The sequence below is a fragment of the Odontesthes bonariensis genome, chromosome 10 (genome assembly GCF_027942865.1).
Source record: "Odontesthes bonariensis isolate fOdoBon6 chromosome 10, fOdoBon6.hap1, whole genome shotgun sequence".
NCBI classification, from domain to species: domain Eukaryota; kingdom Metazoa; phylum Chordata; class Actinopteri; order Atheriniformes; family Atherinopsidae; genus Odontesthes; species Odontesthes bonariensis.
The window spans coordinates 30,963,830-30,991,131 of NC_134515.1; the positions used below are offsets into that span (position 1 = coordinate 30,963,830).

Sequence of the window (27,302 nt, forward strand, 5' to 3'; positions counted from 1 at the left end):
CCACTGCTATTTTGTGGGCGCATCAGAAAGCGTAGGTTTGGTGACATTTTGAATAGCAGTTATATTGGCCAATGAACTATTCTGAAATGTGCCGTTGTGGCCAATCAGAGTTCTGATGGGCGGGATTAGCTTTTGCCTGCAGAGGCTGGGGCAATAGTAGTCGAAGAATGCAGGATATTCACCATACTGTGCTTCGGCTGGTTCCGGTTGGTCGGACGACTGAGACGAAGGTAAGCCGTTTTAAACCAAAAGAAATGAGGGTTTATCCATTTCCTTGTGTCGAGTCATTTCTTTGATATCACGATAGACGGCTGCCGAGGCGATATGTTAGCAAAAACGCGTTTTAAGATGCGAGTTATCAAAATTAGCGCTTAGCTAGTGTTATCTGCTAAACAAAGATGGCAACTCCTTAACTGAAGCAGTGACGCAGTAAAAAGAGGCGGGTTAAAGCTAGTTGTAGCGCGTGTTTGGAGTTGGCGAGACGGAGATATGCGCCTCATGTAGATTGAAATAACTTAAAATTTGTCTCTTTAGTCATTATTGTGGCTGCAATATTTTTGTTCGATACTTATGTTCGTCTTTTATGTGCATAATCTTTCTTTTTTTTTATTAGACTTTACTGTTAATACTGACAAGCCACCTAACGTGCCACCGTCTGCTTAACGTTAGGTACAGTGGAAAAAAACAAACTCTCTTTCTGCTTATTGCGATAGTCTATGCAGACACAGTGCTTTGAATGATAGTTTGATCATGTATTTAAGTGTAGATATGTTTACTCAGTTTGTAGACCATCTGTACGCTTACACATTTCAGACGCTTAGACCACTTGTGTTTAGAGACAAATTAAGCCAAGTGTATGCTAAAGTAGACGCATACATTTATGGCTATAAGTTGTACAAGCAGTAATATATATATATATATATATACATATATATATATATATATATATATATATAATGCTTAAACCATTCTTATTTAAAAAAAAATATTTAGTTACAGGATATGTTTACTGCTCATTTGCAAGTCCCAGAACCCAAGACTTTTAATTTAATGTAATTAATGTCTAAGATTTGGGTATCTATTCTTCACTCTTTAAGAGGCTAACATGAAAGTTTGGCATTTTTGCAAAGGAATCTCTGAAATTACTATAAAATGTATTAATTTTTTCCTCCTCAGTAGAAGATAGAAAATATCAAATTTTGAAAAAAATCTAATTATAAAAAATATTAGCTTATTTCACATTCGATGAGACCCAGACGTTTCAGTAAAATAGCACCCTCTCTTCTTTAACAAAAGTCCATATGCATCTGAGAACAACACCTAAAAGTATATGCATATCTTATTTGCTTTAATGAATTGAACTCCAATTGGCTTGAATTGGCCTGTACTATTTAAGTGCCTTGAGATGACATTTTGTTGTAATTTTGCGCTCTATAAATAAACTGAATTAAATTTCAGATGAAATGTTGCACAAATGAATGTCCTCTCACTCTCTGAATGTCCTTTTCCTTACATTCAGGCTGTGTGCTCACAGACCTCTTGTAAGGGATTTTCTCTGCTCGCTAGGGCTTTTGTGAAACAGCCCTATCAAAAATCCCAGCCAGTGGAGTGATGAAAAAATGTTTACTTAATATAAACGACTCCTTGTTAACTTACCTCACACCGACTTTATTGTCATTGTCACTTTGCAAAGTTACAACGAAATTAAAATGGTGCTTGACTCATTTAGAGTTAAAAAAAACAAACAAAATGTAAAAAATGAGTAGTAAGATGGTAAAAATGTACAAAACACAGGTATTTACAGAAAAATGGCACTGGTAGTGGTAAATATTGCACTGGTGTAAACAGATTAAAATATAGACAGACAGAATGTTGTATTGGTAGCTAATAAGTGTAAATATACATACACAGATTGCACATTGGGGGGCAGGGCAGTTTAAAATTATTATTTTTTTATTGCACCTTTGATTTCAATTGCTTTGGGATTAAAAACAGTTTTTTTAGGCGATTTTTCCTGGTTTTCATTGCTCTGTATCTCCTGCCGGCAGGAGCTGGAAGAGACAGTCAGTGGGGTTACATGGCACTGAAAGGATTGGATTATTGGCTAAATTACAATAAGACTGAGTTATTAAATTCATGTAGACACCTTAATCGGACAAGAAATTGGATCGGATTAAGACCCCTAGATAACTCAGTTGAAAGTCAAATTAAACGTGCTTGTAGACGGGTGAAGCACGTCGTGAATTAGACGTTGCGTTCTGCGCATGCTTGAGATTTTTTTCCCGGGGTCATGAACCGGAAGTTGGAAGAGACGATATTACTGTTGTTGTCACCACCGTCGGAAAGAAACAAACAACGCGATGGAGAATCACGGACTAAATGTAGAGGCACGTAGCTTCATCTTGCTCTTCATTCGTCATCTTTCTCCAATACCTGAGTTTGTTGTTGGTGGTGAAGCGGTCTACCGGAAGTGGCTCTATTAGCAATAGTTGAAATGGGTACAGCGCCACCTATCTTATCGGAGTATGACATGCTTTGTGCCTGTGATTCGATTCATTCACTGCCATATATCAAAGGATAATTACCCTTGCTCAAATAAGGAGCAACTCAGTCTTATTGTAATTTAGCCAATAATCCGATCCTTTCAGTGCCATGTGACCCCACTGACAAGACCATTGCTTTCCTGCAGCATCTTGAGGTGTAAATCTGCTCCAGGGTGGGGAGGGGGCAGCCTATTGTTTTCTCTGCTGCCCTAACGACCCTGTGGAGCACCTTCTTCTCTGAGGATGTGCTGCTGCCGTACCATACACACAGTCCATACGGGAGCACACTCTCTATGGAGCAGTGATAGAAGGCCAGGAGCAAATCTTGGGGGAGACAGTTCTTCCTGAGGATTCTCAGAAAGTACAGTCTCTGCTGCGCCTTCTTCAGCAGCTCCTTGGTGGTGGTACTCCAGGTAAGGTCGTTTTTGGACTCTATGCCGAGAAACCACCACACAGGCCCTGCTGATGATGAGTGGCTGGGTGTCAGTTTTGTTTTTTCTCTGAAGTCAATAACCAGCTCCTTTATTTTGGTGGTGTTGAGGAGCAGATTGTTGTCTTGGCACCACTCTGACAGCCGCTCCACCACTTATCTTTATGCCAGCTCACCCTTCTCGCTAGGGCTGGGCGATATATGGATATTTAAGATATATCAATATATATTTTTTTAATAAGATATGGAATTAGACCATATCGCATGTATCGATGTAGTTCAAATTTGCGCTGTAATACTTGCTTCAGGCAAGCCGTTGATCAGAGCTCTCTGCACTGCTTCCCTCGCTCCGGCTCTGCCCCTCCTCTTTCATGCACAGAGGGGGGAGGGGGAGGGACACTCTGGGACTCTTAAACAAACATGGAGAAGGTAACAACACCTGCGGAGCGTACGGAGGAGAGCCCCTTGGTTGGTAAAAGAAAAATCAGTGGCTTAATCATTTGGAGATGGTTCGGATACAAATTGTCAGACGAGCAACAAAACCAAGCTATATGTAGGGAGTGCCTTAAGCACATTGCAGCCAGTGGTGGAAGCACTACGAATCTTTCTTATCACTTAAAAACGTGGCACAAAGTGCAATATGAAGAGTGTGTGAAACTGCGCGCTGCAGAAGCCACAGGCACAAGCCGTCCCCAACCTGACAAAGGTCCAGCCCCAAAACAAAGCTCACTGCAAGCTTCATTTTCCCTCTGTGTGCCGTATGAGAAGAAAAGCGACAAGTGACTTGCAATAACAAAGGCGGTGTCCTTTCACATTGCCAAAGACATGGTCCCTGTTGCAACAGTGGAACAGGTTGGGTTCAAAGAGCTAATTAAAAAGCTGGACCCGAGATACGAGCTTCCCAGTCGCAACTATTTTGCACGAGAAGCACTGCCGCAAATGTATACTATATGAGCGTGACAGTTCACTTCATGCAAGACTGGGAGATGAAAACAGTCTCCAAACAAGTTACTTTGTGCAACTGGTTGAGACTGTTCAGATAAGCTATTAAGTTAACAAAAAGAAACAGGTAATCTCAAGCTGATGTTTAAAAACGTTTTTCTTAAACTGAGCACTTTATTTTGTTATCTCTTTATATATAAATGCTGCCCTCAGAAAAAGATTTACCTATTTTATTTTATAGGCTAATTTTATTTGATATATTTTTTTTATTTAAATGTGCACCTTACGGAGCTTTGTTATACAGTGTTTATGTTTACATTTTATAGCGAGTTTTCAATAAAACTACTCGTATTTGGCTTTGACTTTGACTGAGCATTTAATATCACAGCTCTCACTTTGCGGAAAAAATATCGGGATATATATCGATATTAAACCTAAATATATTGGGATATGACTTTTGGTCCATATCGCCCAGCCCTACTTCTCGCCTGAGATGAGTCCGACCACGGTCGTGTCATCTGCGAACTTCACGACCTTGTTGCTGAGGTGGGTGGGGACATAGCCATACGTGTAGAGGGTGTAAAGGAGTGGGCTGAGCACACAACCTTGTGGCGAGCCGGTGTTCAGGCTGAGAGCAGTGGAGGTGTGGGAACCCAGTCTGACCTTCTGGGAGCGGCCTGATAGAAAGTCCAAAATCCAGCTACGGGTGAGTGGTGGAAGCCCTCGGTCCACCAGCTTGAACACCAGTCATTGTGAGAGGATGGTTTTGAACGCGGACCTGAAGTCCACAAAGAGCATTCTGAAGTAGCTCCCCTGCTGATCCAAGTGGGTCAGTACGGCGTGAAGTGCTGTAGATGCAGCGTCCTCCGTGGACCTCTTTGCTTTGTAAGCAAATTGAAGAGGGCCCAGCTCAGCAGGCAGGCAAGGATATGACTCCACACCAGTTTCTCAAAGCACTTCATGATGACAGGTGTCAATGCCACTGAGCGGTAGTCATTCAGGGTGTCGATGTTGTTGTTTTTTTGGCAGCGGTACAATGGTGGAGGACTTAAGGCAGGTTGGTACAATGGCCTGAGACAGGGACTGGTTAAAAGTCCTGGTGAAGATTCCAGCCAGTCTTTCAGCACCCGTCCCGTCACCCCGTCAGGTCCCGCGGCCTTCCTTGGGTTCACCTTCCTCATCACCCGCCTCACCTCACACTCCTCTACCGTGAGTGTGAAGCTGCTGTTGACAGGCGGCTGTGATGGAGCTTTTGGTCTCGCCTCAAAACGGGCAAAGAAGATGTTCATCTCCTCTGCCAGGGAAGGGTCTCCCTGGGGGGGCGGGTAGTTTCTGGATCTGTGTTTGGTGATGTGCTGGACACCCTGCCACACCTGCCTGGTGTTGTTACTTCCGTGCTGGTCCTCTATCCTCCTCCTGTATGTTGCCTTGGCCTTGCAGGTGCCTCTTTTCAGGTTGGCTCTAGCAGCACTGTAGCGTACCGTATCCCCCGACCTGAAAGCAGTGTTCCTGGCTTTCAACAGGCTCTGGACCTCCTTAGTGATCCAGAGCTTCCTGTTGGGATAAATCCTCATACGTCTGTTCCTGGTGACATTGTCTGTGCAGAACCTGATGCAATTCAAGACTGCTGTGGTAGTGTGGTTCTCCAGGTCCTGGTGTTCAAAAACCTCCCAGTCGGTTCTCTGTGAAACACATTCTAATGGAGTGTATCCATCACACCAGCAGGTGCCCACACTCCAGCAGGCTTCAAAAAGTCTGGCACACAACCGAGAACATAATTCCCAGATATCCGATTTGTGCTGACAAATTGCATGTTGTATGTTTGGCTAATTAGAACCTGAACATATTTTTTAAACTGAGTAAACTGGGTTTTCAAATTGATCTTTTTTTGTCTTCTGGCAGTAATTTGGCTGCGTATAGTGGTCATGACTTCTAAAATACATTCTAACACTTTCAAATTCTGCAATACCAAATCTATACTCTTCGTTTGTTTATGTATTCATATACAAATCATTTATTGGTTTGGATTAAGTGTCTTGGGAACATGGAGGATGTAATGAATACACATGGGGAAGTTGTGTGTCTTTTATGAGTTGTTGGAGCTTAACACAATGCGATGATAAACAGCTGATCCCACCGCCTTTGAGGAGCTATGCCTTCAGTGAAAAATGTGCTGAGTGCTTGGTTATGAAGCTATGTTGACATCTCCGTTCACTTGCGCAATGACCAGTGCAGCGAACATCATTGCATCTGTATTCATCCAAAAGGTTGAGGTAATTTAGTAGGGGTGCAACGGATCAAAAAACTCACGGTTCGGATCGTTCCTTGGATCAGTCACGGATCGGATCATTTTTCGGATCAGCAAAAAAAAAAAAAAAAAATAGACAAGACATATAAACATGTTTTGTCTTTTTGTTTATTAACACTTTTAAATTATTAAATTGAAATATATAAAATCAACTCAAAGTGCACAATTAGCATCTTCTTTTCAACATAATCAAAGAAAAACAACTTTTTTGATCGCTTTAGCCCGGTCGGATTTTGAAGGAAGGGGCTGCTTAAACACCGCGGTGATGAGCGGTTGTTGAGCTGCTTTCGGTTTCACTCCTGTCAGTGAAACACCGGGGTGATGTCGCTGCAAATGCGTGGCCATGCTCGATGTGTTTCCACTGTTGTGTGGCTTTCTTGTGCCACAGTGCCTACACACCGTCACGGTTTTATCCACCAACCTCTTTCCTTCTTCATTAAATTTGACAGGGAAGCCAAAATGCTCCCAAACAGGGGATTTAAATGACGTGGGGCGTGAAGCTCTTCTGTTCCTCCGCTCGCCATGACCACGCTGTGTTGCAGGTTAGGGGTTTTCTTTATGTTAGCTATCGCTATGTCAGCTACGTGTTATGTCCGTGTGGTAACCTAGGCGACAGGTTGGCGTGGCAGCGCGAGTATATGGAAACAGACGTAGCACTAGAGGCAGCAGTTATCGTTACAGTAGTCACTGAAGTCTTGCCTACTTTTATTTTCCATGCCCACTGTTCCACATGTTGTACGCTGAGGACAATAAATCACAAACGAGCCATAGGACTGTTTGCTTATTGAAGAGGGAACTGTTGCAGACTTTTACCCAGAGCGTGGAAAGTAGCTCTTTCCCTGGAACTAGCAGGAATGGTAATGGCTGTGTGAGGACTGAACATGCGCACAATTATTTTTTTTTTTTCATAAATCAATCTGCGGATCATGTGTGTGCCGAACCGACATTGATCCGAACGGATCACGGATCAATGATGATCCGTTGCACCACTATAATTTAGTAATCTTTTTACTATCAAAAATAGCAGTGTCTTCTTTTTCCATATATATATATATATATATATATATATATATATATATATATATATATATATACACAGTCCATCCATTTAGCCCCTTCTCTCTCTCTGGCAAACAGTGAGAGAATTTACCAAATCAATATGTGTACGACCAAAGTTTGTTGAGTTACGCAGCGACTATCCGAATGCTTCTGTTGTAACATGAGTATAACTGTTAATACATATCAATTCAATAATTGCTCTACAGTTTCCAGACACAGCTTCTGCTGATAGCTGAACTTCTGCCCATCCCATGTGAGACACTGCCTCTCTTAGGTGCTGTTTTTATATTCAATTCAATTCAGTTTTATTTATATAGCACCAAATTACAACAAATGTCATCTCAAGGCACTTAATAAAGTCCAATTCAAGCCAATTGGAGTTAAGTTTATTGTAATCATATTCTAATGAAATCCAACTAATTAATTTAAAAATAATCCAATTCATTCATACAGAGTCAATTCAAAAACAATTTCCTGAGCGTGCCTGAGGCGACTGTGGAAAGGAACGACTCCCTTTTAACACTGTTACACCATTCAAAGGATACCTGTTGGAACAGGGAAACAAAGTTAATGACCACAATAATGTCACATACATAATACCATTTGAGAAATCAAATGTGGGGGGGGGGGAGTAAAGTGAGGCAAGGTGGGACAGATGAGGCCTCCCAGCAGTCTAGGCCTATAGCAGTTTAACTATGGGATGTTTCAGGATCACCTGATAGATCCCTAACTATAAGCTTTATCAAAAAGCAAAGTTTTAAGCCTAGTCTTAAAAGTGGAAAGGGTGTCTGCTTCCCGGACATTTATCCAGTCATAACTCATAAACGACCAACGCCTAGCCTGAACGAGCGACGGCCTGAATGAGTTCTACTGTTGCTTTGAATGGGGACAGACAAAGGGACAGTCCTGCAACCATCCCCCACGACACCTCTCAACAGCTCCAGCTCCAGCTTCAATGTATCACCTCCACCTCCCCCACCTCAGTGAAGACTCTTTCCATCCATAGCTTTCAGACAGAGCAGTTCTAAGAACTGCGTTCTAAGAACGGTCCTCTTCGAATTTCGTTCTAATAACGGTCCTTCCCCAGGGGAACTGTTTCAGTTTGCATTCGCACATGAGTCGGGACCAGGTCGGGACTGATGCGGCGCAGCCGTCTGCGACAGCGACGTGTTCCTTTAGCGCCACACTCAACAACAAAACAAAACAAAACCCGCGAAAAGTAAGGAGAGAAGAAAAAAACACCACCAAGAAGCTAATATGGAGAGCGGGGAGGCCACCGTGTTCATGGTCTGCATGATGGTGATATTAATCATGGACGATCACATCGGGCGTCTAATATCGAGGCTGGAAGAGCTCACAGAGAGAGTCAGGAGATGAAGGATCGAGCGCTGGCGATACTTCTTGGTTTCATGAAGGAGAGCAGAGCGCCACAGACAAAGGAGACGACGTGTAAATTTAACTTATTAAACACGCGCAGGTTGTGTCTGTGTCGTATGAGGAAACATTTCAGCCGTGACAGCATGACAAGGGGCGGAGCTACCAACCACCAAACACCTCCGTCAGATGTGTTCCTATTAGGGGTGGGCAAAAAAATCAATTCATGGTCATATCGCGATTTTTTTTTTTTTTTTTTTTTTTTTTTTTTTTTTATGGGATGATTTTAAAAATCGATTTTTCTCCCCTGAATCGATTATATTACGTCATATCCGTGTCCAGAAAAACTTAATTAATTCATTACATTAAGTTATGTTAAAACTAGCCCACATTTGTGCTGTGTGGACATTTCAATTAATTTTGTAACTGTAAAAAAATGCTGTACATTTACAGGTACTGCGGTACCTCTTTTTGTCTCAATTGAAATAAATGTCAGCTGCTGGAATGACTGACTCAGACTGATGTGCATTGCTTATGGGAACGACATTCATTCTAGAAGTGTATGATTCAACTTGTTTGTTTTTTAAGGAGGAAGAAAATTGCAATTACTGATTATATCGAATCACAATACTTGTAGAATCGCAATTATCAAGAATCGTGATACAAATCGAATCGGCACCTTAGAATAGGGATACAATCGAATCGTGACAAAAGCATATCGTCCCACCCCTAGTTCCTATATAACCTAGAAAAGACCCGACCTCGGAGAAGGAGCTAAAATGGTTATAGGAACTGAAGGCCATGGTTCCAAGTTCCTGTATGTCCGAATCCGGGAAAAAATGGCCCCGTTCCTGAAAAGGTTATAGGAACTGCCAAAGGTTCCTACAGTGGGAATGCGGCTAAACTCTTCAGGAGACACAACCCCCGGAAAGCTGCTGGGCCAGATTCTGTCTCCATCCACCGTGAAGCACTGCGCTGATCAGCTGTCTCCAGTGTTCACAGACATTTTCAACCCTTCACTGGAGACGTGTCATGTGCCAGCCTGCTTCAAGACCTCCACTATCATTCCTGTTCCCAAGAAGCCAAGAACCACAGGACTTAAGCCTCGTTTCCACTATGCAGTCCGGTACAGGTCGGTTCAGAACGGTTCCCTTATTTCGGTGTTTCCACTATCACAAAGCGCACCGGTCCCATGGAACCCGTTACCATTTTTGTAACCCTTCTGCTTGGGGTACCTAGCACACAGGACCGGTTCCAGGCACTGCTCTCCGTTGTTGGGGAGGAGGCTGTGCAGCGGGAGCTCGATGGCGCTGTGCCAAACCAAAAAGTTTTCCAGCTGATTGCTGCAAAAATGGCAGAGAGTGGTTTCAACCGGACCACGAGCCGGTGTCGCATTAAAGGTAGGGTAGGAGATCCTGGATTTTTAGTCCAGCGAAGCTGCATTTTGAAAATACACAGGTAAAAAGTCCCAACCCTTTTCTTCACTTTCCCCCCGAAGGCATGCCTCTAGAGTACACGAAGGTGCACGAGCGCTGTTCTGACAGCAAGCATCGATCGTTGCCGTATTTAGTATTTAGTTTATGCTAACTATACGTTTAATAATGCTAGGTGCTAGCCAAGCTGGCTCTAGTTTAGCTTCCTGCCAAGCTTCTGGACGCGTAATTCGTTCACGGAGCAGGGTACGCGCACAGGGGGAAGGAGGGGGAGGGAGGAGCAGATTGCAGTTTGATAGACGGCATCAGTATCCAATCATTGTGAACGGTCCGTTCAGTATGATTGGATACTGTTTTTCCTAGATTGTACGTTCTAGAGGCCACTAAAACTTTTCATATTTGTGTCAAAACTTTTAATTAATTGGTTGCAATGAGGGTGTGAAGAGTATTTCAAGCAATATGTAAAAAAATGTTCCAGAAAAAGATCCCCTACCCCGCCTTTAAGCTGAAGAAGCTTGGAGGTGGTTCGAAATCATGGATGTTGTTTGTTATTTGCTGTTATTTGCTATTTACGCTTCGGCACGCACTCCGCCCACCCCTGAGGGTCCCCTTTGTACAGTGGGAACGCAAGCTGACCCCAAAGCGACCCGACCCGTACCGTACCGTTCTGAACCGATCCGTACCGGACTGCATAGTGGAAACAAGGCTTTAATGACTTCAGACCCGTCGCCCTGACCTCTGTGGTTATGAAGTCCTTTGAGCGCCTTGTGCTTTCACACCTGAAAAAGATCACGACCCCCTCCTGGACCCCTCACAGTTTGCCTACAGATCTGTAGATGATGCAGTCAACTTGGCCATCCACTACATCTTCTAGCACCTGGACTCCGCAGGTACCTACGCCAGGATCCTGTTTGTGGATTTCAGCTCTGCTTTTAACACAATCATCCCGGCTGAGTGTGCCTGACTCCACCTGCAGGTGGATTACAGACTTCCTGTCTGACAAGAAGCAGCACGTGAAGTTGGGAAAACTCGTCTCTGACTCACAGCTCATCAGCACTGGTTCCCCCCAGGGCTGTGTTCTTTCTCCTCGGCTCTTCTCCCTGTACACCAGTCCGGTCACCAGTCACCAGTCCGTTAAGCTCCTGAAGTTCATGGACGACACCACTCTCATCGGACTTATCTCTGATGGCGACGAGTCCGCCTACAGGTGGGAGGCTGATCATCTGGCGACCTGGTGCAGGGAGAACAACCTGGAGCTCAACGCTCTAAAGACAGTGGAGATGGTTGTGGACTTCTGGAAGAACTCAGCCTCACCTACCCCCATCACCCCCACATTTGACAGTGTGGAGTCTTTCCGCTTCCTGGGAACTATCATCTACCAGGACCTCAAGTGAGAGCTGAACATCAGCTCCCTCATCAAGAAAGCCCAGCAGAGGATGTACTTCCTGCGGCAGCTGAAGAAATTCAACCTGCCAAGGACAATGATGGTGCACTTCTACTACTCCATCATTGAATCCATCCTCACCTCCTCCATCACCATCTGGTACGCTGCTGCCACCGCCAAGGACAAGGGCAGGCTGCAGTGTGTCATTCGGTCTGCAGAGAAGGTGATTGGCTGCAATCTTCCATCTCTCCAGGACCTGTACACCTCCAGGACTCTGAGACGGACAGGGAAGATTGTGGCTGATCCCTTGCACCCCAGTCACAAACTCTTTCAGACGCTCCCCTCTGGCAGGAGGCTGCGGTCCATCAGGACCAAAACCTCCCGCCATTAGAACAGTTTCTTTCCATCCGCTACAAGCCTTATCAACAAGGCCCGGAGCCCCCCATGACACTGACTCTCTCCCTCTACCCTTCCAGACCTACAAGCTACATTAGCGTAGCATCTTCAGACCCTCTGCGTTACATTAATGCATAGTCTATATTGTGTGTGTGCATATTGTTTGCACCAACTACACCAAGTCAAATTCCTTGTAAGTGAAAACCTACTTTGCAATAAACCTGATTCTGATTCTGATACCTGTTGCCAATTGCCAATAAATTAGTTCAACATGGTCACCCGGCTGTTTCTTCTTTGCACCAATTGCCCCCATCCCAACTTTTTTGAGACATCTTGCTGCCATCAAATTTAAGATGAACAAATATATTTTTCATTAAATGATAAAATGTCTCGCTCTCAACATTTGAGAGGGAGCTTTTGATGTTTTGGGATTTAAATGATTGCTGTCTTTTACATTTAATAAATTCTTTTGTTTACGCAAAAAAAAACTAAAGTGGAAAATATTTTTACCAAATTCCTTCTTGGTAATCTTGAGATTCTTTGATTTTACATGATAAATGTCTGTGAAACAAATGAGAAAAGTAAACAAAGCAACTTTGTTGAGCTTCTGAAAAACTTTTACATCAGTATTTATTTGTTTGTTTATTTATTTGCAGACTTAAAATGAACAGAATCCGAATACACGTGTTGCCATCAAGTCGTAACCGGGTGACCCAGGCGCCCCGACCTCAGGAGCCCCAGGCCTGCTCCTTTGCCCAGCGACCATGTTTCCAGCCTCGCCTCGAAGGTCTGGAATTCTGTATCAAACACATTCTGGAGGACAAGAATGCACCATACAAGCAATGTAGCTACGTCTCTGCCAAGAATGGCAAGCGCTGCCCTAATGCTGCCCCAAAAGCTGAGAGGAAAGATGGGTGGGTGCAAGGACATATTTCCATCAGTTTGTAAACATACTAGGTCACAAATGAAATTGCAGCTTTGTATAGTATGTTTATGCATTCATGTGAACATTTTGCCAGTTCTGACAATGCTCAAGTGCATCTTTTTTCCCTCATTTTTGTTCTGCAGAGTGACATTCTGTGCGGAACATGCTCGCAGGAATGCAATGGCTCTCCGAGCTCAGATGAGAAAGACAACGTCTGGTCCTTCCCCAGAAGCGCTATTATCTCAGCTTAGCGGCTACAACCGTTCAGAAACACACAGTCTGGATGGAGGGCACTCAGAAGCTAGCCGCATTCTAGGTAAAAGACCTCAACTTCAGTCAGTGTATTCTAATGTGCATAGATTCTTAAGTAATTTCTGCATTGGGATGTTGATACTTGATGTGAATATACAATTTTTTAAGATGTGTATGTCGATATGATTTTAATGTCCAACTATTGGCCCTGGTGGCAGATGAGGACAGTCTGAGTGAAGAAGAGCAGGGGCCCTTAGTACTAGACCAGACATGGAGAGGAGACCCTGACAGCGATGCTGACAGCATTGACAGTGATCACGAGGATCCTCTGAAGTAAGCTCAGCTCTTTGAATCTTGTTATCTCCATTGCAATATGAATAAGCAAATTCATTTTCTGTTTATTAAAGAGGCATTTCCTTTCATATTTCCCTTCCTTTTTCTTTTTTTTTTTAAAAGAGATATAAAGCTATACTGGTTGTGGAGTATTGGAGTATGAAACTGACGAAAGTTAAGACTGTAAAGATGAAACACATTGTACTGTACTTTATAGTCTCGATATTTTTTTTTCTCACTTCTCAATATTTGCAGACATGCAGGAGTTTACACAGCAGAGGAAGTGGCATTGATTACTCGAGAAAAACTCATTCGGCTCCAGTCCCTCTATATCGATCAGTTCAAGCGTCTGCAGCACCTGCTGAAAGAGAAGAAGCGCAGATACCTGCATAATCGCACAGTGGAACATGAAACCCTAGGTGAACTCACAGCCAACTGTAGATTCAGTGAGTGTAAAATGCCCTGTCTTCACAGCTGTCATTGATAATCTATATGTTGTTTATGTTGTTAAAAGGAAGCAGTCTGCTGACTGGGCCCGAAGGTCTGTCTATGAAGGAGAAGGAGAACCTGAAGAAGCTCAAAGCTCTGCGTCGTTACCGTCGTCGGTATGGGGTAGAGGCCTTGCTGCATCGGCAGCTCAGGGAGAGGCGGCAGGCTGTGACAGAAGGAGCCCCTCAGGTGTGAACAAAAGTACCAACAAGTCAAACTATTGAGACGTTGGCTTTAAAGTAATGAAAAAAATACCATGGTTTTCCATGGTTTAAAAAAAAAAAAGTTTCCCTTAGGCTACCTTTACACGGAAACGATCTGAAACCAAAACGCAAAAGTGGCGTTTCGTTTTCACTTTTAAATCTGCATTTAGACGAGCGTTTTAGGATGAAAATCTGCGTGCATGTGTGTGACGTTTCATATTTATCGATGCAGTAAACACGCCAGATGGCTGGGTGGCAACACTACCAAGATCAAGTCTTTCTACTTCTCTTCTACCTCGCACGCAAAGTAGGCCTACAGTAGACAAAATGGCGAAGAAGAAATCAGACAATTTTGTGTGGACTGACGAAGACGTTGAGCTTTTGCTAAATGTTACATTACATTATAAGTGATATAATTACATTATATAGCCTACTGATGTGTTTCCCACAGTTTTCTGGCGCTTTATTATGCTTGTCACGTCATTTCTATGTGACGAGAAACGCAGTTTTGCGTTTTTCATCCTTTACTCGGTGGCGCGACAGTGGAGCGTTTTCAAGAATTCCACTCTGGAGGGCGTTTTTCACTTTTTTGCGTTTTCATGCCCCCAAAACGCCCTTACCATCTAAACGATATAGTGCATCCGCAAAAAGGTTTTGCGTTTTTAACCCGTTTTCGTTTCCGTGTAAAGTGCCCCTTAGTCCTACAGTTATGTAGCCATGTCACTAGGTTTAGCTTCATATTTTCTAAACGTAGAGCGTGTATACACTGCCTGGCCAAAGAAAAGTCATCTCTTTAACTAAGATTTAAGATTAAGATTTAACTAAGAAGCCTATCAGGGGTTGATTCAGCTAGTCAGGTCTAGATCTGGCAATGCTGCGAGGTCACGTGACTACCCGAGTATTATGAAAGACTAGGTTTTCCATCAGTAGATCTTCACTGATGACGCAGGCATTTTCTGAGATCACAGTGCCAGGATTGATCAGGATGTAATTGGTTCAGGGAACATGAGATTTATAAAATTCCACACATGGACTGGCTGGCACAGAATCCAGAACTTGACCCTATTCAGAACCTTTCAGATGTGCTGCAGAAGACCACAATCCGCTCTCCATCATCAATAAAAGATCTTGGTGAAAAATGAATGCAACACTGGAGAGTAGAGATCCACCGATACAGGTTTTTTTTTAAGGCCGATGCTGATTATTTTGACATCAGTCTTAACCGATCCCCCGATATGTGCTGCAGATTTTTTTTTTTTTAAATTTTTTTTTTTTTTGGGGGGGGGGGGGGGGATTCTTGAAGCCGATATTGGTTTTTCTACCTCCATTTACATGATGAAAATGACACAATGATAACAAATGTTACACAAGTCTCAATTTAAACAAAAAAAAACATTTATTAACAAAGCATATTAACAGCAAACAATGTAGAACATTTAAATATATAACAATAAATTAAACAATATTAACAATGAGCAGCTTGAGGCCATTGTAGTGCAAATGACCCTCGGAATGGCAGGTGTTGCACTGAGACTTGCCTGGTGTTGGCTCACTGAAGTGCTGCCATACGGGATTTGACTTCTTTTCAGCCATTTCTTTAAAAGGAAACAAAAAACACAAATTCAGTATATTTTTATCTAGTGCTACATCTTCTGTTTGATTTGCAAATTAAACAGTTTGTTAAATTAAAATGACCATGATTTATTATCCTATCTATTATGCAAAGACAACACACTAGGAGGCCTAAAGGAAACTGTCAAAGACAGACAGACACACACAGATACAGCGATGTGATAGCTGCTCTGCACCACTCTGATTTCCTGTGCTGGTGCAATCTGTTCTCTTAAGCTTGAGGCGTTTCAGCAACGACTCCGTCAAACATAGAAGTGCAACGTAAAGATAGCGAGAGCCGCTACTGAGACGTTGCTGGGATCTTGCTGAGACGTTACGTTACGCGGCGCTCTCTCGTCGACTGTTACGTGTCCTGTGGACCCGCTCTGAGTCCGCCTTTCCCACTGGGCAAAAATTGCGTTTAAACCAGCTGACAGTCTGCTTCAGACCGCAGTGGGACAGGTACACCGAACCAACCCGCGTCGCGACTCGTACACGGCGGCGCTTTGCTGCACTTAATGAGCGTGTCAGTGTCAGCGAGGAAGAGGAGGCGCAAAAACACTGAGCACCGCTGCAGTGTATGTACATTACTTTATGTAAAGTTAGATGCTGTACACGTAGTGATAGGTAATTGTTTTCATGTGCATACATGATTATCCATGGGAGCGGTGGCAGCTCGCCAACTGGAGATAAGACGTGAGGTTTTTAGATGGTGGGAAAGGAGCCCTGTGCTGACTAAGCGGCTCGAGCAGCGTTTAAACACCCGTGTTGACCCACTAATTTCAGTGGCAGAGAGAAAGAGAAAGAAACACACACTGCCCTCAGAGTGAAACAGACACACACAGCTGCTTCCTCCCGCTCACAGTGAGACAGAGACAGTCTTTCAAAGTGCAGATAATACAGCTAAATTAGTTAAAAATACATTCAAAGTTGAAAACTTACCCTTGTTGTTGTTGGCTGTCTTTACAGCTGCTCTCCAGCAGGGGGGGGGGGGTCTCCAGCATCTCAAGGCATGGCTGCTGAATGCGCTAATTGAGATGGCGAACACACGCACGTATCGGCCGCTACAAGTAAAAATACGCAAAAATCGGCCTGAAGTATCGGCCGGCCGGCCGGCCGATCTCTACTGGAGAGAAATTAATGTTTTTTACATTGCGTAGGCTTACTGAAACAATGCCACAGTGGATGTGACTGGCAATCAAAGCTAAAGGAGGTCCAATAAAATCTTACTGTGGCTCGCTTATTTTTTTGTTTTAGTCAAGGCAAGGCAAATTTATTTGTATAGCACAATTCAACTACAAGGTGATTCAAAGTGCTTTACAGAGACATTAAAACAGTAGAAATAAAAAGCATGATTTTAAATTTTAAACAAAAAAGAAAGAAATAGATGAAGAAGAATAACAAGAGGAACAATAGATGAAATAAGATAAAATCAGTAGTTTAAATATGATTAAGTTTTGAAACTCAAGCTTCAGATTTGGAGCTTTATTCAAACGCAGCTGAAAATAGGTGTGTCTTCAACCTGGACTTCAATACACTGAGTGTTTCAGCTAATCTGAGACTTTCTGGGAGTTTGTTCCAGACATGTGGAGCATAGAAGCTGAATGCAGCTTCTCCATGTCTGGTTCTGACTCTGGGAACCGGATCCAGATGATCTGAGGGGTCTGGAAGGTTCATACTGGGTCAGGAGGTCACTGATGTATTTTGGTCCTGGACCATTCAGAGCTTTATATACCAGCATCAGAACTTTAAAGTCTATCCTCTGATGGACAGGCAGCCAGTGTAAAGACCTCAGAGCTGGACTGATGTGCTCCACTTTTTTGGTCTTAGTGAGGACTCGAGCAGCAGAGTTCTGAAAGAGCTGCAGTTGTCGAACTGACTTTTTAGGTAGACCTGTAAAGATGCTGTTACAGTAATCAAGCCTACTGAAGTGTAGTCGGGCAGTGTATACGAAAGAAAGGAAATTGAATCATGCTTGTGGCTTTAAACTATTTAGCAATGTGTTGTATTTCTGTAATATTCACATTAGGGATGCAGCAAACTATTATTTAGGTATTCCAATAGTCTATCATAAATTCCATCGATTAATCCAGTAACTGGACAAGAAATACATTTGCAGTAAGTACAATACAACAAATTAAAATATTCAACAGCATGTCACAGCGCCATGTTGAAATCCATTGTGCTTGTACTTTAAAATTAAAATTAAATAGCTGCAATACCGCCCAGCCTTAGCTTACTTCTGTTCTGCCGTCCAACTAACAAGCCTACTGATTTACATTAAATGCTAACAGAACTGGTACCATGTGTGGGTTGCTCTAAGTGGACTTGACATGTGAACTGGGTGCTTCCTGCTGAGATGCTGTAGCATCAACATTGTGCTATTTTGCTAAGCTTATTTGATCTTACAATGGACACACTATACAGTAATTTCACTTTTCTTTTGTTAGAAATTGTTCCAAAGTTTTGACATTTTTCATCTTTTTGTCTGATATCGCTTGTCGTTGCTTTCTCTGGTTTCCTCTATCGCACCATCAGATCAAGCGTGCTGCAAACGCACTTTGTGTGGCAGCGATGATCGTCCGTGTGAAGCAGGATGACCGCTGAGCGGATCATTTTGTGTGAAACAAACAACGAATTCAAGCAGATCATTTACTTTGAGGGTTTTTTTGTAAATTACTTCAAGTTACTCAAGGAGTCATTTCAGCCCTAATTTATACAAAAAAATGCACATCGTCTAATATATCTATCTATATGTGGAGTCCCACAACAGTCGATCTTTGTAACATGACTGTTTTCATTGTGTTGCCTCCTCTGGCAACATTGAGACCACCTGGGATTATCTCGGTGTTGTCTTTGATCAGCATTTTCATTTCGAAAGTTTTTTTCTTCTTGAGTTGAGAAATATTACCAGAATTGAACCACTACCTTCAGCAGACCTTTTGGGAACATAAGTTTTTAATCTTTTCTCATGTGAACTATTATATGTCTTCTATAAGCCGCCTTCTTTTGGCCCAGAATGCAGCAGCTTGGCTGCAAACAGAAACTAGTGGGTGGTCCCACATTACTGAAATTCTTGCCTCCCTTCATTGGCTTCAAGTAAAATTTCTAATTGATTTCCAGGATTTATCACTCGCATACAAAGCCCTTTATAAAATGGCACCTGCGTATCTAACAGATTTGTTGAGCCCCTTTATCCTGTAATTTATGTCTCTCGTCTATTCTCCGTTCTAAATTTAAAGGTGACATATTATACCCTTTTTTTTTTTTTTTTTTTAAAACAATTTACACAATTTTCTGAGGTTCTTATTGAGATGCAAGGGAAAAAACTTAATTTAACAACATGTCAAAATAGCAGTAAAGAACATTTTGAAGATGTTGAAGTAGGGTTGTTGCTCAATTCGTCAGTCGAACTCTTAAAAGAAAGACATCGACTCATCGAGATTTCTTATCTCGCTCTAAAAATCTTTTAAAAGTGCTATACATATGAAAGGAACATGATCTAACCTTGTCTCGTGGCTTGATCTGTAGTTTAATGTTCTAGGTGTTGTGAAGGGGCATAGAGATGGACTAACAAGGATGTTGAGCATTAAAGTTTGATGAGCTAAAGAGTGAACATTCCATGTTAGATTTAGAAGGGATCCCTAATATACTGATTGCCACAGTAAATATTCACATTTTTAAGGCCAGCAGAATGTAATTATATGTATCACAAAATCCACCACGTGTACCACATCTGGCAGGCAACACTTGGATTTACAGCAGTGTTCACACAATTTTGTGGCATCAAGGAATGATAGATTTCTTTGACATGATGATAGTTTATAAGTGACTCATTGTTTTGGATACATCTCCATTGTTCTGTGTCATGCTTCCAATCTAACGCTTGCTTTCTTCTGTGCAGCTCTACACAAGAACGGCGAATGAAAAATGCATTTCCTTTGTGGAGGGAGCCAGATGTACCAATACCTGCCTGCCGATGGCCCGACACTGTCTCTCCCGTATCCTTAATGATCTGTTTCCAAACAAGAATCCTCAGATGAGTTGATTAGCACCACTTTTGTTTAGACATCTATATTCTTCTTCCAGCTCTGTTAGTTTGAACTGTCGTTCACCTCTTTCTCTCTTTGGCCCTAATCAAAAGCTACAGCTTGCAGTAGCTGTTAGTTTCCAACGGAGCCTACAATAAAGTCCTTCCTGTGGTCTGTTGATTTTTCCCCACCCCCCCAAAGTTTAAGGGACTAATCATTTCAGTTGGAAGGAACAAAATCTCTTCCAAACGGTCTTTTGCCCCCATACCTAATCATTTAAAGTAGCATCATGCGTTTAATAGATTAACATTAGGTTCTCCGCTGTCCTTTTCTGGGTTCAGTAATTCATTTTTATTTTAGTAGCTGTTAAATGGATGTTTTTTTTGGTAGCTGAACCCAGGCTTCAGAAATGTAAAGAAAAGTAACCTGCAATGCATTTTTGCTCAGAGAGAAATCAGGGCACAATGGTAACAATAAATAGATTCTTTTCTGATAGATATACATTTTCATGAGGTAGGATTTGGGGTTTAAGAATGGAGAACATTTGTCTGCTCAACTACTCTGCTTCGTTTGTTTCTGTGTGGAAATATTCTGCAGTTTAATTCTCCTTTACAAGAAGATTTGCTCAGACATCTACCAGGACAGCAATCAGGTGCTTTTTAAGATTTGTCCAGGGCTTAAAGATGTTCCATGTGACCGTACTGTGCACATGGGTCAGTCTGACGATCCTCGCTGCCCGCTTCACCTCACTCTGCCTCCACCCATGTACCAACCCGAGCAGGAACCTCCACCACAGGAGCAGTTTACCCCTGCAAGTAAAGACCTGTATCTGAGTGCAGCAGAACTTCAGCCCACAGAGAGTCTTCCCCTTGAATTCAGTGATGTACGTAGAAATTATGTTTCGATCTCTCCTCCAACATATATGCACTGTGACAAACATACTTCGTTCAACTCTTACCATTAAGCTTCTTTCACTTTGGACAAAAAAAAATCCAACCGCCACCTGTCTTTTATCTGCAATGGGGAGGGGTATAGTCGCCATTCAGTCTCCTGTCAAATAATTGCAGTATTCGTGGTTATTTATATATCCCAGCTCTGATCAGCACTAATGTAACTAGAATACCTAGATGGACGAGCTAGTTTTCACTAAGTATGCTGCAATTATGACTGAAGGAGGGGCTCTGCTCATTTTTGTTTCTCAACATATATTTACGGACATACAATTTCTCATGGAGGAAACAAACAAGACCAACCCTCGTATAAAGAGACATCACGGATTCATTATGCCATCTGCACCGCATACTGGTAAAGGCAATCATTTTCCCAGCTGCTTTGTAGGGCTTACCTCCACGATCCCTGATTGTTCTCAAAGTAATGTTGTCCGCTCTTTTTTGTAGTTGCTTCCAGGGTTGACCCACGGGAGGAAATGGGATGTGGGGATAGCTGTGCTGAGTTGCACTTGTGTGGTCCTGTCTGGTAGCAGGTCAAACTATGGCCTCTGTTTGTGAAAGTCCTGCTGTGTTTAGCTTTCAGTAGTTTAAGTAGCTCCTTCCTGAATTTCTGTGGTAGAGTTTAGTTTCACTCCTCTGTTCCTGTTTTTGCTTTTCAGCATCAGTCTTATTTAACTTTTATTCATTGCCTTCAGTCTACACTGATGTTACGGTACTGCAAACTCCTTCCAACTGTTCCTGCTTCACACTGATTCTTTTTCTTTCTTTCTTTTTAATTATTTATTTATTTATTTTGTAATCATTATTGATTTCTTTATAGGAAGGTTCTGGGAAATGTCATCAGTTAAGCAGAGATCTCTGTTACAGAGCTGAAACTGATCATATTGTGCTCCATTTGGACATATTGGATAAGTTAACAACATCACCAGGAGTAATGCTATAAGGAAAAATGACCACAATGTTGTAAAAGCACTGTAAACAGCAGGCCTTTACTGTGTATGTTTTTCAATTTGTGCTCGTGGAGCTCAGTTACCCTTGGATGTCTTACTACCCACAAGCTCAAAATATGGCTAAACCCCTGTAGCTATAGTCCAGTTTCCTTGTAAGGTCACACCAAAAAGATGCAGACGTGGTGGTTTGATAGTGGGTGTAAGGAGTCCATCTGTTCATGCTTCTGTCCAAGACCAATATCTTTTCTTTTTTTTTTTTTTAGCTCGCTAGTCAAAGGTTTGTGCATACTTAAACTTTAAAGATAAGGCATACTGTATGTTGGTAATTTAGACTGAAAAGAGGTGCATGCATGCATATCTGTATTTTCTATTATTTGCTTCTATATAATTGGTAATATAATACTGTTTGCATTTGGCCTACTGTCAGGCCATAACATCTTGCTGCTTTCATATACTGTATTTTAATACAGCTGAAATCCCAATAAAGTCTTTTTGCATCTTTTTTTTTTCTGTGTATCAGACAACATAATAAGCCTAAAATTTCTAACTGAACAAGGCCTGTTACCCAAGTCACTTAGTTTACAGTGTTAAAATCACCACAGACAGAAGTACATGTCAAATGAGTTCTCGGTTAGTTCATGCAAACAGTCATATTTAAGCAACGGGCAGCAGTTGCTCAGTAGGAAGCATCAGATCTTAAGCAGATAGTAGCTGCTGTTTATCCAGCGCACGACCAGATTAGATAGGTCTGTGCTGTGACTGAAAGAAGGAATACACAAACTGTAACATCTTTACAGGGAAACCAGAAGCGTAAGACTAAATTCATATAAATATGTTTTGTATTGTGTTTGGGGGAAAAAAAGATCAGAAATTGAATAGAGGATATACTGTCCAGCCTTAGTATATCCAAAATTTTGACTCCTATTGTGAAGGTGTACAGTTTAAAAGCTTCATATTTTACACCAGCATCATGGTAGGATTGTGCAAAAATGGTAAAATAGGAGAGACCTGTTGTTTTCACAGTCGAATAGAAAGAAACATATTGATATATTAATGAGGGCATTTAAACTAAAACGCAGTATGTTGGTGCTTCCCTTTAACACATAAATGATGCATTGATAATGAAGGACAATTTTAAACAAATCTGTCCAGTGAATTCGTATGCCTTGATGTTGTACTGTCTGTGCTTATATATTTTTAAAGAGCCACATGAACATGTACTCGAATCTTAAATTGAATGTTGCCTAAATACATCAAAATACTGATATTAAAACTGAAAAACAGGAATTGTTTATATATGAACATGGAAAGTTGAAAATGATCTCTTTTTTTTTAATATTTGATATTTCTGATTGATGAATCTGTGTTGTGTAGGACCTGGATGTTGAAGGGGATGGCATGCAGGGTCCCCCCTCCCCTCTACAGTTTGACACAGCCCTTGCCCTGGAGGACCAGACCATTAGAGCGATCGCTGAGGCCCCAATGGACATCCTGACCGGAGAACACCCAGACCAAGTCGACCTGGACACCTCGGAACAGGAGCTTTCAGAACGAGACGTTGATGCCATCATGGATGACCAGGTTAATTTTCAGTTTAAGACTTTAACATCTCTTGGATCTTAATTCTGTGTTAATTCTGCTGGTGTCTCCAATACACTGTCGGACCAGATAAAAGTGACATTCCACAAGTTGAGACCAATGAAATGAATACTAATAGAACTGTCCTTTGTCAGGCAAAAATACATTGCTATTTTTTGTATTAAAGTTAATGTGAGGCTTCATTAAAGTTACTTTTGTGTTTCTAATTATTTTCTCTTTTGCAGATGTCCTTAATGCTATAGCTTTTAAAAGGCACATTGTTCAGGAAATGCCAAACTTTCTTAACTAAATCCTGTAATATTGAATGAGGGTCACTTGATTTGGCCAACTCATAAACGTCAGATTTGCATAAAAGAGAGGATTAGGGATCCCTCATCAGTACACAATACTGGAGAACCTGTTTGATTAATCCAATCCAAATTTATTTGTATAGAGCTTTTAGAACAACACAGATGGCCAAAGGGCTGCACACAAATAAAGAATACAAAGTAAAAAACTAAACGCAAACAATACAACCAAGTCACAGTAAAAGCCAACAGCTCAGACTGAATTAAGGACATTTAAAAACAAAAAGAAACATTTTGAAATCAACTCTGAAACCAACCGGAAGCCAGTGAAGTGATGCCAGAACTGGAGTAATGTGCTCTTGTTTAATTTTGTACCAGTTAAAAGCCAAGCAGCAGCATTCAGAACCAGCTGTAGACGAGGCAAGTGATGTTTGACTTAGTCAGCATAAGCATGGATTCAAATCTGAAAATGATGCAAAGAAAGAAATAGTTTAGCTTTGTCTCAGTTGAAAAAAGCTGAATTTGACCACTGAGCTAATCTGTGCATCAAATTTCAGATTCCTATCCAGCCTTACACTGAAGTGTGTTGCTACTGGTGTTAAATATTGACTTAACAAAGCATGAACTTTGGAGGTATCACTGGGCCCCCAACAACATAACCTCAGTTTTATTATACTTAAATAGGAGGAAATTTATTTGACATCCATGTCTTAATTTCTGAAATGCACTTCAAGTAGTGGATTTGTAGAATATCCGTCTCCTGCTTCATTAGCATATGCACTTGACTATCGTCAGCAATAAAAATGAAACGCAGTACCATATTTCCAAAGAATTGATCCAAGAGGAAGTAAGTACAGGGGAGAAGAGAAGCGGCCTAAGAATAGAACCCTGGGGCACTCCACACACGAGAGGCGCTGGTGAGGACTCCGACACGAACACAAAAACTTATCCCTGATAAGTAGGACCTGCACCACCTGGAAGCCCACCCAGCTCTCCAGGCGAGACAGGAGGATCTGATGGTTCGCTGTTAGGTCCAACAGAACCAAAACAACACAGTGACCAGAGTCTGTGGCTAAAGAGGAACATCATTAAGAACCCTTAACAGTGCTGACTCACTACTGTGACGGGTTTTAAAACTTTAGGTCGTTGTGGATTGAACGAATTGGATTATATCATGAATAATTATGATTACAATTAATTGAATTCCAATTGGCTTGAATTGGACTTTATTATCTAAGTGCCTTGAGATGACATTTGTTGTATTTGGCGCTATATAAATAAAATGAATTGAATTGAATTGTGCTCATCTAAGAATGATTTCAACTGGCAGTAAATTATTTTCTCCAAGACCTTAGAAAGGAAAGCGAGCTTAGAGATTGGCCTGAGATTAAAACAAATGATGAAGATAACAGAGACGGAGACAGACTGTTAGTCTCTAAGGCAGCTCTACGAAATAAGATTTAACTAAATATTAGAAGCATTTCAGAAGTTATACCTGAACAGTGTTTCTTGAAGCTTGCTTAAAAAATCAGGGCTTACAGGGATTTAGCCTAATAAACTTAAATGGGTGAAATCCTGGGGGTGTCAGAGCCCTAGTCATCCGTTTGTATCATTCACCCGCGTATTAGTTTTAAACTGCAGCAAACCAGGTTTCGACTTTAGCTCTTATTTCAAAATGGAACTTAGAATATATTCCCTAACCACTAGGCCACGAACTTAAGATCAGAGGGTTGCAAGTTCAAATCCCGCCATTACCTCTCCCTACACCTCTATCCATGGCTGAAGTGCCCTTGAGCAAGGCACCTAACCCCACATTGCTCCAGGGGCTGTAACCAATACCCTGTATCTACGCTTTGGATAAAAGCGTCAGCTAAGTGTAATGTAATGTAATGTAATGTATTAAATCATTTCATGTTCCACTTTCATTGTCACATCAATAAGAATCATCAGGCTCATTCATGTCTGGGCTTAACATGCCTTCGTTTTGTGTCTTGTGGAATTCCAGTAAGGCCCAACCAATGTGTTATAGTACAATAGGGTGAGAAATAGAGCATACACTTTTTAAAGCCGTTTGATTTTTACAGAAGTCTGTCTTTGATCAACAAAGCTCCAACTCAGTCATCATTGGATGTGTCTCAGTGTGACCTACCCACTTTGAGAGATAACTGATTGTTTTCTGCAAGGCCGTTGGATTTGGCCTGTTCCAAAAGCTTACATTCCGTAGTTTGACAGCACTTTGACACACAAATACACCTGGTGAAATGTAAAGATGAAATTCGGTGCCTTTGGCAGGAGCGCAGCATATTGTCAACAAAAGATGAGAAAAACTTAGCGCAATTAACAGACTAAAATAATAGGCAGCAGGTCATCTGTTATAGGATGGTGGCTGGGAAAACGAATGACCCCTTCCCCACCATTTTAAAAATCCATTTCGATTACAGATTTCAACCCAAAAAATTAAAAAGGGGGTTGTGTCATAAACTTTTACATTTCTGGCTCCAAGTAACTGTTATAATGGCAAAGTGATCCGATTTATAAATAAGGAATTGGCTGATTTCAGTGGTTGGGAATTCTAATTGGTGACATTCTAGATGTAAGGTTTAACTTCATTTTTCAGTGATGCCACTTTCAGACATGCCTGGAGTCCTGAAATTTTCTTGAGAGGTTGCAGAGCGGTGAAATGTGAGAGCGCAAATGTTTGCAGAGATTTTCCACCCATAGTAAAATCTCCATCACATTAGCTGGTGAGAGATGTAGCAGATGCTATTGTATCTGCTACCTCCGTGTGCTGGTGAGAGTTTGCCCTTTCTTGTGGCCCGTAAGATGCTTTTCACTCGGTCCCCGCTACTGTGGACTCGTACAAGTGTGTACTGATACATGCAGTACTCATATCAACACAGTTAGGAATCTCATCCACTATTCTCAGCATGTTGTAAAGAAACACTGCATTTTCTAATGTTGCGTCACATTTTACCTCAGTACCGCATGAAAAACGAGTCACTGAAGCAAGTTGATGAAAAAAACCCTAAAACCTTTAACTCTATTTTTGATCCAACAGGCTTGAGAGAAAAGCTTTCTTTAGCAACAGTTTTTTAACAAATTCAGAAACCTTCTGTACCAGGCCAAAAAAAAAGGTATATGTTCTCTTTTCCTTCTTCTCCTCAGGTGGTATCAGAGGTGGTTGGAGGCGAAGACGATGCCATGGACAACGCTGCAGCCGACACTCCTCGATGAAGGAGCCCCTCAAAGAAAACACTGTTGTAACATTGTAATACTACCCTCAGTCACAGCTAAATATGGTTGTATCTGGTGCTCATGAAACACCCATTGGTAGTTGTTAATTTGCCAGAAGAAAAGATAAGTATGAAATACAAAAAAAACTAACAACTGGACTTGTATCTGTGCAGTTTGTCATTAGACAGGTGTTGTTGGTTTCCTCATCTGAAGAGAGATGTCTATCCACTCTGCTCAAGTGTCAGGGTTAAAAAATGAATGAATAAATTAAATGAAACCACCATCACTGTGGAGTACAGAAACTTTGCATTAGCATAGTGAAAACTCCTATTTACAAGCTAGTATAAACATTTCAGAGGAAATGACTGGATGTTCTCATATATCTAGGGGTTGCTTATTCATGGCAGACACGCCGGGTCATTAAATGAAGCCTTACCGTTGGCGCAGCTTTGGAAGGTCTTTTTCACCAAATAAAGTGATGTGATATAATAGATGTTGGTGGACTGAAACTGGCCAATCTTTGGTCTATGACAAGTGTGCTTTTTCTATCTCCCCCCCCCCCCCCCCCC

The 27,302-nt window shown here is 41.8% G+C and overlaps 1 protein-coding gene and 1 non-coding gene across 4 annotated transcripts; both read left to right on the forward strand.

Annotated features, from left to right (window-relative positions):
* The first annotated feature begins 154 nt into the window (after nt 1-154).
* Nucleotides 155-27,252, forward strand: kansl2 (KAT8 regulatory NSL complex subunit 2). 3 transcript variants are annotated; one of them, XM_075475253.1, is made up of 11 exons: nt 166-230; nt 6,673-6,765; nt 12,526-12,783; nt 12,938-13,110; nt 13,265-13,379; nt 13,635-13,798; nt 13,894-14,057; nt 19,587-19,683; nt 20,343-20,596; nt 22,988-23,194; nt 23,437-26,029. In XM_075475253.1, the coding sequence occupies exons 2-11, from the start codon at nt 6,746-6,748 to the stop codon at nt 23,452-23,454; spliced, it is 1,470 nt and encodes a 489-aa protein (XP_075331368.1). In that variant the 5' UTR covers nt 166-230; nt 6,673-6,745; the 3' UTR covers nt 23,455-26,029. The 3 variants fall into 3 exon arrangements, with proteins under 3 accessions (XP_075331367.1, XP_075331368.1, XP_075331366.1); XM_075475251.1 differs by lacking the exon at nt 23,437-26,029 and adding an exon at nt 26,665-27,252 and having other exon boundaries at nt 167-230; XM_075475252.1 differs by lacking the exons at nt 6,673-6,765; nt 23,437-26,029 and adding an exon at nt 26,665-27,251 and having other exon boundaries at nt 155-230.
* LOC142390996 (small nucleolar RNA SNORA2/SNORA34 family) lies at nt 19,810-19,951 on the forward strand. The gene has a single exon (XR_012770515.1). It is a non-coding gene; the product is annotated as a small nucleolar RNA SNORA2/SNORA34 family (small nucleolar RNA).
* Nucleotides 27,253-27,302: the final 50 nt, after the last annotated feature.

What these genes read in the sequence shown, in the direction of transcription:
- kansl2 (XM_075475251.1), top strand. Translation starts at nt 6,746, where the DNA reads ATGACCACGCTGTGTTGCAG. An exon ending in ATGACCACGCTGTGTTGCAG is followed by an intron (nt 6,766 to 12,525) that starts GTTAGGGGTTTT and finishes ATTTATTTGCAG; the next exon opens with ACTTAAAATGAACAGAATCC. An exon ending in GGCCCGACACTGTCTCTCCC is followed by an intron (nt 19,684 to 20,342) that starts GTATCCTTAATG and finishes AGATTTGCTCAG; the next exon opens with ACATCTACCAGGACAGCAAT.